Source organism: Balaenoptera musculus, chromosome 17 (genome assembly GCF_009873245.2).
Source record: "Balaenoptera musculus isolate JJ_BM4_2016_0621 chromosome 17, mBalMus1.pri.v3, whole genome shotgun sequence".
Classification (NCBI taxonomy): domain Eukaryota; kingdom Metazoa; phylum Chordata; class Mammalia; order Artiodactyla; family Balaenopteridae; genus Balaenoptera; species Balaenoptera musculus.
The window spans coordinates 31943277-31954801 of NC_045801.1; the positions used below are offsets into that span (position 1 = coordinate 31943277).

General features: G+C 36.2%; 2 protein-coding genes across 5 annotated transcripts in view; both read right to left on the minus strand.

Moving 5' to 3' along the window:
• The window catches only part of ZFPM2 (zinc finger protein, FOG family member 2), a 457466-nt gene that overhangs the window by 300827 nt on the left and 145114 nt on the right, over window positions 1–11525 (minus strand). The window lies entirely within an intron of this gene.
• On the minus strand, window positions 2121–3417 carry LOC118883613 (BTB/POZ domain-containing protein KCTD9). Its single transcript, XM_036830623.1, has one exon. The coding sequence runs from the start codon at window positions 3395–3397 to the stop codon at window positions 2228–2230; it is 1170 nt and encodes a 389-aa protein (XP_036686518.1). The 5' UTR covers window positions 3398–3417; the 3' UTR covers window positions 2121–2227.

Genomic DNA, 11525 nt, shown 5'->3' on the forward strand with positions numbered 1-11525 from the left:
TACTTCTTGCCATAACTGGGAAATCAAGTAGAAAAAATATAAGAGAATCCAAACAACCAAACTAAAATGCTTGATCTAATAGAACCTGCACCTACTCAGAGAGGACAGATTATTTCAGAGCATATATGTAATACTGACTGCTCATCCACTCAACCACAGAATATTAACCCTGACGCCAGATCCAAATTGGGATTTTTTCCCCCATCATTTGTACTAATAAATTGTTGCTGTTGATACTGTTTTACACTGAAGGTAGTTTACGCTTTTGTAACTGCACTCAAAATTGATGCTCTACTCTACCCTAAATAGATTTGAGCCCAACAGAGGGCCTGCTATGTGGTTCTTATCTGAGCATCAGCTAGATTGCCTACTTACCTACTTAAGACACATTCTTTTTTTTTTTTTTAAACATTTCACGTCATTTATTAATGCAGTATGCATTAGATCCAAAATCTGCATTTTCTAAGCATACTGTGTTTGGATCTTTCAGATTCTTTTGCAGTCTTAGGTTATGTCTACAGATGTACCCTTAAGTGGATGAACAACACATTCTATGATTATTGAAAATATAGTACAGAGTGAAATGATTTAAATATAATTTAGGCACATATTGATTATGAAAATAGATATCTCTCAATACTTCTCTGTCTTGGTAAAAATAATAAAGCAAAGAAAATAATTCATTTCTGAAGTTGCTTTCCTTCACCTGTAAAGGTCTGATCTCCTCCCACTATGCATATATACCCTTTACTGTTAAGGAAAGCTTTGCATATGTATATATAGAAGAATAAGCTACGTAAATATTGAAGACATGTCATTCTCCCAAAGGAGACAAAGTGGTTTTTAATGATTCCTTGCCTCAAACCGATGAGTCTGTAGAATTCAGAACCCATTTGGACACAGCTTACACCCCTGCTCTTGGGGTAGACAGAAGGACACCAGTTACTGGTAAGGAAGTAAAGGCCCTGCCCCTGCTGCTGCAGAGGTAATAACTCACAAAAGCCAAGCTAAAATTTATTAAAACAAAAGAAACCAGAAATATAAGAACCACAGGTGCTGACTTATTGGTATTACATCTTGGACCAGTCAAATGCCTTTATTTTCATTTAAGTTTTTTGATAGCTATAGTCAAACTGTCAGTTTAAAGTTCCTCATTCCCCGTTGTAGGGTTTGAGCTGCGATTATATTATGTTGACTTCTAAAAGATGAATTTACCATATTCATTCATATTTTATAGCTGGTTGCAGTGGATTGGGATTTAATACCTATTTCGGAGCTGGCCCTGTTTAAACTATTTAGCATTTGAATTAAATGAACGTTAATTATGCACCTTGGTTTTTTGGTTCAGAACTGTCTTCCTCTGCTTGTTTTGACTGTACAGGAGGAAACTAGGCTAGCAGTGTAAATAGATAAAATTGCCTGGTCTGGCGTTGAGTGGAACTTGCTAAGAATGAAATCCTAAGGAATGCTCATTTAAAAGTTGTAGCTGTACGTAAATCCTTCCTCCATCTGGAAAGTTCCACTGTTACTTAAGCTGACAATGATGTACAACAATGTCTCTTTCCTTCCACTCTGTCTCAATCAGTAACAGAGGATTTCTTTAATTTAGCTAATGTTTTGTTCTTAAAGAAAAAAAAATTATAAAAATGAACCTGAAAGAAGAGCCTTGGGGAGTCTGATCTCACCATATTCACACGGTGTGACAGGTATTTAAAGTAGGGGAGGCATCACTAAAGCTACTGATATTTATAAACCTGAACAACCTTTTCAAAATTGTCATAAGGTTAACAGTTTAAATATCCATACTGCATCTAAAGATTCAATAAATATAATTGCATATGTTGTGCTTTTCATAAATTAAAATCCTCAAATGCATTTCAAACCAAGATGGTATTTCCACATCATGCCTATTTAAAAGCAAATATAATAGATACTATTCCTGGTCACAAAGCCAGGCAAATCCCCCTAACTCCACTCAAAAGGCAGCAATCTAATCGAGCTTCCCTACATCTACTACATGAGTGCTTCTCTGTTAAAATCAGAATGTGGAAAAAAAGTCACTTTTTTCCCTTATGCACCTCTGAGAACAAGCATAATCCTCTACATGTTTTTTTTTTTTTAATTCCCTTCCAGTGTTATTTCTCCCAGACAGCTGAGTGGGTGGAGAAAGAAAAGTGATAAGGAGAACATTTCTCATCTTCGGCATCTTCCTCCAACCCTAGGATTCTCATCTGACGCTTTGTGACATATGTAGTGGTGTCAGCATCTCTTCAAAGATGGCGCCCTTCACGTTGGAACCCCTCAGGTTGGCTTCTTGAAGGTCACACCCAGACAGGTCGCAGTTCTCCAAATCAGTTCCTGCCAGAGTCGCTCCTCTGAGGTTACAGTTCTTCAACTTTGCATTTTTTAAGGTAGCAACTCTCAGGTTAATTCCTGTCATTTGACTTCCTTCCATATCCACACCTTTCAGATTAGCACCTTCTAAATTGGCTTTAAGACCAGAAGGATCTTCAAAATTGCACAGTTTCAGGGATGCTCCTTCTGCATTAGAACAGAGCATCTTGACTCCCTGGAGATTTGCACAGTCAAGCACTGATCCAGAGAGATCAGCTCGTTCAAGATTTGCACAGCAGAGATTAGCGTGGGCAAGATTGCAGCGGCTTAAATTGGCCATTTTGAAGTTAATGTATCGAAGGTCCAAACGAGAAAGATCAGCACCACTGAAGTTTAAACCCTGGCAACGCAATTCTGATTTGGTTGGAGTGGCTAGCAGAAATCGGACAAATTCCTTTCGAGATATTGGTGAATGATCTTCTGGTGGTTGAGAATTCTTTATTGCCACTTCTAGGTGTTCAATCAATGAGTCAATACCAAAAAATCTTGCTTCTTCTAACACACCCAACAAATTAATCCCATCGTTTACAATGAGCTGTCCGTGACGCAAGTAGTTCAAAATGGGTTCAAAGTACTCAGGACTTCGGTCAATTAAGAAAGCTCCTCTATGATCTTGCTTATTTCCCCACACACCTTTGTCCTTAAACATGTGGGCCAGCATACTGTCAGGTTCTTTATTCACTAAAGTGCTCCGTGTGGTTGTAAAGTACCGCCCTCCAACATTTAATGTTAGCCAGTCTGTGTGAGATCCTGACAATACTTCCGGTACTTTAGAATCTGTCTGAGGGTCAATAAATGGTTCTCCTTCACACACAAACAAAACATCATCATCCCTGATCAAAGCAATATCATCAATCAGTCCACCTTTCCCATTATACACACTGGTGGCTTTTATGCCGAGTTTATTGCTGGCCACAGAAAGCAAATCAGATAAAGTTCCATATACAGCGACCACCTTTCCATTCTTGGGGCTGCCGTTAAGGAACAGGGTCACCCGCCTCATCGCGCTGCCCCCACTGGGTCCTGAGTCAAGACACATTCTTATTATATGGATACCATTCTCTCAGCAGATTCATTACTGGTTGCTACGGACTGAACAGTGTCTTTCCAAAATTCATATGTTTAAGTCTTAACTCCAAATGTGACAGTATTTGGATACAGTGCCTTTATGGAAGCCATTAAGATTAAATGAGGTCATAAGGGTTGGGCTCTGACCCAGTAAGATGTGTCCTTATAAGAACAGGCTGAGACACCAGAGCTCCCTCTCTCTCCACTCACACTGAGAAAAGGCCATGTACGCACACAAGGAGAAGGTGGCCGTCTGTATGCCAGGAGAGTCCTCACCAGAACCTGACCATGCTGGCACTCGGATCTCAGATTTCCAGCTTGCAGAATGGCAAGAAAATAAATTTCTGTTGTTTAAGCCACCCAGTCTATGATATTTTGTTATGGCAGACTGAGTAGACTAATATATTGGTAAAACAAACAATGAAAATTAAAGGAAGAGGTATAGCCCAAGTGTTTAAAACTATTCTTACACTAAAAATGTGATGTAACACATTCTCCCAGCCCATACCAAACCTCTCTTACTCTGACTTTGCTTCCACTTATTTTCTGAACTGTATTTTTGGGAAAGTAATCCTATAGTGTCATCCTCTATTAATTCAGAGAGCACGTATTGCCTGCAGTCATTACATATGAAACTATTTCTTCGCCCCGCAAAGCAATCTTTTCAACTTTGGAGAGTATAACTTTTTTTTTGCATTAACTTTACATTCCAATCTATTAGATTCCATTGTAGGAGCTCAATAAATACTTGATTGAAGAGGAAAATAAAGTCTAGTTGATATTAAGAGTTCAAATAAAAAACAAGAATAGAAATTGTATCGTACATAACCTACTTTCTCGCTGGTAACACATGATCTGTAATCTACAGTGATCTTGGTGCAAGACCTGAGATTGTTTAGATAGGGTTATATTAGTAGGTACAGAGTTGCGTAGTATAACTGCCGTGTAAGTGGAAGATACATGCATAAATGTAGGCATAGGAAGATGAAACGATGCTGAAAGGAAGAAAGAAGTGGCAGATTAGGTAAGGTATCAATGCTCCCTGGGTAAATATTGCTCTTTTCTTTCAAACACATGCAGTTCAGGGAGCTAGGCGCAAGATATACGGTTGCACCTTGCTCCCCTGCAAACCATGAAACAGAATTTAAAATTTACCTTAGTCAAATGAAGCTATGAGCTGCTACCTAGGAGAAAAGCCACCGACAAGAAAACAATGTACTGCCATAATCATCCACTCTCAAAAGATTACACGGTAGTAACTGAGCTTGCAGCTTGTGCTGACCTACCCACTATTTGATGCTCAATGGAGAGTTCAAGCAACTCACCAACATGGCAGTACCTTGACTTATGCGATGTAATAAAAAAAGCTTTGAAACACAATGAGAATTAAATAATCACAATATCTGATACACAGAAAAATGTACAGGACTGACAACATACTAGCTATCATTCCAAAAGATCCCACCAAGCATGCAGTCATGATTTTTGTAAACATGTTTCACTACATATCTTCAGGTTATAGAAAGGCAATGTTGTAGATTCTCTCAGACAAATAAGTTTCTAAAGGCTTTTATTTCCGGAAGTGTGAAACATTCTTTTAACAATGGAACCAATGAACTACAAAAAGAGAAATGCAACAAGTTCTTCCAACAATTTCCTCTTTGCTTATAATGACTGATTCTAAATCACAGTGCTTCAAGGATGCTAGCAGTAACTATTTCACTGGTGCCACAGGCCTGAACTAAGTTGCATTTATCTTAAAACAAATTATAGACATTACCACATTATTTAAATGGTTTAGAAGAGAGAACACATTTTTGGCCATTACTTTCTATGTACAAGGCACAGAATTGGGATTCCAGAGGGAATAACATACATTTTTTCCCATTAAAATTATATATATTTTCCCATTTAGGTTGTTACAGAATATTGAGCAGAGTTCCCTGTGCTATACAGTAAGTGCTTGTTGGTTATCTACAATATATTCAATATAGTAGTGTGTATATGTCAATCCCAACTCCCCATTTATCCCTCCTCCCCACCTTTCCCCTTTAGTAACCATAAGTTTGTTTTCTAAGTCTGTGAGTCTGTTTCTGTTTTGTAAATAAATAAATTTGTATCATTTTTTAATGAGAAAGAATTTGAAAAATAATAGGTACATGTATATGTATAACTGAATCACTTTGCTGTACACCTGAAACTAACACAACATTGTTAATCAACTGTATTCCAATATAAAATAAAAATTCAAAAAAAGAATGGATAAACAACAAGGTCCTACTGCATAGCACAGGGAACAATATTCAATATCCTGTGATAAACCATAATGGAAAAGTATATGAAAAAGTATGTGTGTGTATATATATATGAAAAGTGTATGAAAAAGTATGTGTGTGTATATATATATACAGACACACACACATATATATAACTGATTCAGTTACATATATATACACACACACACATATATATAACTGATTCACTTTGCTGTACAGCAGAAATTAACACAACATTGTAAATCAACTGTATTTCAATAAAATAAATTTTAAAAAATTATATATATTTTGACCATTATTTTATACCACGTCTTGAATTCTTTTATATATTTATTTTTGAATTAAGCTATTATCACTTTTCTCTCTCTAGACATATGTGTTGGACAATCTTGGAGTGTCTGTTTTTGCTTTAATCAGGAGAGCATGGCTCACTCCAGAACCCTGCTTTCCTTTGTGCAAGTGAGGACCATGGGCTCAGGGCTCCCAAACTAATAGCCAATGGGACACAAGAACATTGAAATAGCTTCCAGCTTTGCTCCAGTGTCCCACTCTGGCCCTCTGTCTTACCCTGGATCCTACTAGCCTCTGCCCTATTAGGTGATGTAAGTGGACCATCCCTGCTGCTTGGGTTTGTGCGGCAGCTTCCAAGCTCCATGTGTCCATCTAGAGTTTGGTCTGTGTGGTAGGCAGAATCCCAAGATCCTCGGCCCCTGGTTACACACATCTTATCACAGTTACTCAGTCACCATTAATCTAGGTGCTGCTGTACAGGCATTTTGCCAGTTACAGGCATTACCACATTATTTAAGCAGTTTAGAAGAAAGAACACATTTTTGGCCATTTTTGGCCTTCTATGTATAAGGCACAGAATTGGGAATCCAGAGGGAGTAACATCTACATTTTTTAAAACATACCTGCCTTCAAGGATTTTATAGTCTCAGAAAACCAAGACCTATTGGGAAAAATTAATACAACAACTTTTAAAAAATATAAATACCTATTTTCCCCAGTTTTAAAAGACAGTAAAAAGTAAATAATACAAAATGAAACACTTGTCTATGTTTTTTGTCTGTTTTCTCACAATGACACTAGCTTCCACATATCAATTTGAATTTTATCTTCAATCCGAGTATCTTAAAATTGAGTCAATGTTAAATTAGCCCTAGAGTAAGAAATAAAATAAGAAACCTCGCCATTATTTTCATGTCAGCAAAGAACATGATACAAAAGTTTATGGTCTCTGAGAACAACACTAAAATGGGAAAGTTATACTTTCTGTCAAAAAGATTTCCACAGTTTTCTAAAATATATATTGCAGGATTATGAAGATCAACCAAAAAAGAGAAAAAGGATGCATACATTATCTTTGGGTCCTTTTTTATTCTCAGTAAAATGTTTTAGGCATCAAAACTGAGGATGAACTCTAGTTGGGTTTCAGGAAAACCTCAGTCAAAGGGAAGAGGAGGAAAATTAAACAACCTGATCGGGAATTTGAAGAAGGCCATGTCTTTTTAGGTAGTGCCTCTCACACACAAGCAGGTGGTCAGCAGAATCACCTGAGCCAATATAGGGAGGAGGCGATTATTAAAAATACAGATTCCCAGGCCCCCTTCTACATCATAGAAGACCCAATATCCACAGGGATGAGGCTTGGGCATCTAGTTATCAGTATCTCTTAGGTGTCATCCAATTCTAAGATTCTTTATTTATCTCAAATCTTATGAAAGCATAAATTGTCTGTTTCATCAAGAAGCACCAAACTACAAGAGGAGTGACAAAATCCTGTTCCCAACTTACCCAGGTAATTCCCATTAGGAATCAGGATCATTAGAGGTGGATATTTTAGCTATCCTGGCTCTGGCATCTATAGGTATGGGTAGAGTGTGATCAGGTCATGGGCAGACTATAGGACAGTAGGTTCTCCTGACACATTCCATTCTTATAAATTAATCTGGATAGGTAGAAACTCACATTTTAAAAACATCTGCATAGTATTTTTACAGTACAATTTACATAGGTAGTTCAGCATAAATTATCATTCAATCTTCACATCAGTTTTAACAGATATTTGATGTTATAAATGAGGAAACATTATACCAGAGAAGCGAAAGCACTTATTCAACACCACACTGCTAGGCAGTAGAGAAGCTGAGTGCTGACACTTGAACTGAGGTGTGCTAACTTCAATTCCCATGTTCAACAGCATTTAAATGGAAGATGTCTAATTAATTAGGACATTATGTATTAGAGTTATGTCAAATGACTCATTGTTGCTTTGCAAATTTGGATCAGAGTTCCATGGTCTAATTCTTGAAAGAATTCATTTCCTCTGGAGCCAAAATTAAACAATTCTTATCATTGAGGTAAGTGCACTGTGCATTAAGGAAAGAAGTGATGAATATAACCCCTATTCCTGTATGGTCTAGACGTAGAAAAACTTGAAGAGTAGTGGTGTAATGGAAACACTTTACAGTAAGTTAGAGACCCAATTTCTAGCCCAGATCTTCCAGTAACTAGTTATATGACCTTGAGAAAGGCATGTAAATTATTTGGACCTAAGTTTCCACTTTGGTAGAAGGGGGGAGCCATTACCTAATATAAACACATAAGCATTGCTATGCTATGATTTTCAAGATCATCACTAATAGCCATGTCATAGGAGAAAGTTTCAGAAAATCCTTGGGTATTCTTCTTTAAAAGAATTTTACTTCTCCCACTCACACGATACTATTTAATTTGGTAATTGTATGGTGAATTACAATTCTTTGATTCTCTGCCCATAGGATGGTTATGAGAAAGAAATCAGCTGATCGAATTACTTCACTTTGTTTCACGATTAAATGCAGGTTAACCAGTTCCGCAAATTCTTGAAAAATATACCAAAAATCCACTACCAGCTGAACATGTACCGTGTCAAAGAACATTTTTATCACTGCCACTGAATTATGTTTTTATTACAAATAAATTTTTTTGATTTTTCCATGTAGAGTAAAAATATAGCTGCAGAGCTGTAAGAATAAATAAAAACCACATGGAAATTTTGCACATATTTGCACAGTGTTTGGTTTTTAACTGACTTCTGGAATATTTCAGGACTGAGTGCAAAAATGCCTGGTGCTGGGAGGGAAGCTCACACTTGAAAGCTGTAGTGTTAGTAATGACGGTCTCCCTAAACTCCCAAAGTCTCCTTGCCTCCACCCTCACCCCCCCGCCCCGACTCTTCATCCAAATCCCTGTTTGAGCATGCTCATTTTAAAAGGCATATTTTTTAAATTAATTTTTATTGGAGTACAGTTGATTTACAATGTTGTGTTAGTTTCAGGTGTACAGCAAAGTGAATCAGCTATAAGTACACATATATCCATCCTTTTAGATTTTTTTTCCATATAAGTCATTACAGAGTATTGAGTAGAATTCCCTGTGCTATACAGCATGTTCTTATTAGTTTTTTATATATAGTAGTGTATATATGTCAATCCCAATCTCCCAATTTATCCCTCCCCCTTTTCCTACTTGTTAACCATAAGTTTGTTTTCTACATCTGGGATTCTATTTCTGTTTTGTAAATAAGTTCCTTTGTACCATTTTTTTTAGATTCCACATATAAGCAATACCATATGATATTTGTCTTTCTCTGTCTTACTTCACTCAGTATGACAATCTCTAGGTCCATCCATGTTGCTGCAAATTTTTAATTCATAAAAACAAAAAGTTAAGTTCTGCATTGATTCAATAAATATTGGTCAATTGCCTATTATGGGCCAAACCTTACCCTAATCACTAGTGATAATATGGGAAGCAAGGCAGACAAGGGTCCCATCCCACAGAGTCTCCAGTCAGTTAGGGGAAGAGAGAAAATGGCCCAAAACACTAACTTAAAGAACAAAGTACGGTAAGTGCTATCAGAGAGGGCATCCTCTAGAGGAGTATGGGAGAGTGACGGGGAGGAAATCAAATGGCTCTGAGGAGAACCATTTTAAGAGCAAGTCACATTTGTCCTGCAAATAGTCCACATGGCATTATCCAGAATAAATATTTGACAAATGCTTCTGACTCTTAGGCACACATCAAAATCTTGTAAAGAGGTTTCAAAAAATACCAAAATCCTCAAAGCTATTTTATGAAATTCTGACTCTATAGGTCTGGCTATCTGTTTTATAAACAGATTTATAATGCATACCTCATTTTCAGCACCACTTTTTTTTTTTTTTTTCAAAGTTGATTGAAACTGTAAATTCATAGAACACAAAGTTCAATGGAGGGATAAATTTGGAGTTTGGGATTAACATATACACACTATTACATATAAAATAGATAACCAACAAGAACCTACTGTAAAGCACAGGGAACTCTACTCAATATTTTGTAATAACCTGTAAGGAAAAATAATCTGAAAAAGAATATATATATCTGAATCACTTGTGCTGTACACCTGAAACTAACACAACATTGTAAATCAACTATATGTCAATTTTAAAAAGGGGAATTTTTATTACACGTGAATTATATCTCAAAAAAGTTGTCATTACCAAAAAAAAAAAAAAAAGAAACCTCAAGAAACATGAAGAAAACTACAAGGCGCATCATACCCTAATTGTTCAAAATCAGTGATAAAGAGAAAATATTGAAAGCAGCCAGAGAAAAAGCCAAGTTATATACAAAAGAATAAAGATAAGGATGACAACAGTTTTCTTATTGAAAACAATTCAAGTGAGAATATAGTGAGCACCACTTCCTGAATTTGTCCATTCAAGGCTCAGTGTTGGAAACTCCTGATTTTTAAAATGAATTCCAAAATTAAATATGGAAATTGAAATATGCAAGGTAACAGACATTTCTCTAAATCAATAAGCAAAACTGGTAAAAAAAAAAAAATCTGCTGTTAAAGTTAACAGTTGCTGAAGAATTTTGTTTCACTACTTATTTGTGCGGAAAACTATTCACTAATGACTTACAGATATAATGTGAAAAATGTTTCTCAGATTCACATTGAAATTGTAAACTATATATCTCCAAAATCATCTCAAATCCAGGCCAGTTTCTTCCTCAGCTTAAATCTTTTGGCACTTGCAAATTTCCCTTGGCTATAGCATTGTGACTGGCACTTAATATTTTCTCAGCAAATCACAAGCACTAAGCAGTTCAAATACTTGATCTCTACTAACAATCAAAGGTTTATGTTAAATTTGTACCTTCAAGCTCTTTAAAAGTGATGGTGTTTATTTATTATGTGCACAGAGCACCAAGCAAAAGCACCCAAGTGTTTAATTTCCAGGTCAATTCTAACTTCACTAATCATTGGTTGAGAATCATAACAATGAGAAGCAGAAAGGTTCTTTACAAAAGGTTAGGGATTTTCCTCGGAAAGGTTGCCTCCTGTTTATAAAATTAGAGAGAGGGAAGAATTAAAATACTCACACTCTAAAAATAACTTAGTAGAAGTGACAGGGTTTTTTTTAACTTAAATATTTTTTAAGTACCAAATTTGTCACTCCTGGAAGTTATATGTTACTAACTGTAAAATCACTTTATTGCAGCAGTAAAAGAAATGAAGTACTTTTAGCCAATGTTTTTCAGTAAATCAGGAACTTTGTATTAAATCCACATTTTATTTGCTTATATGGACATTCTTTTATTTTGACTGAATTGGTATAGACTACTGAATCATGGAATGAAGTGTTTCTGAGAAGCCTCACAAGCTCAAGAGTGGGTTTACCCTGAGGGCAATAGGCCTGGGAAGCTGTGGAAAGAGAGAAAAGAAAGAAAAGAAAAGAAAAGAAAAGAAAA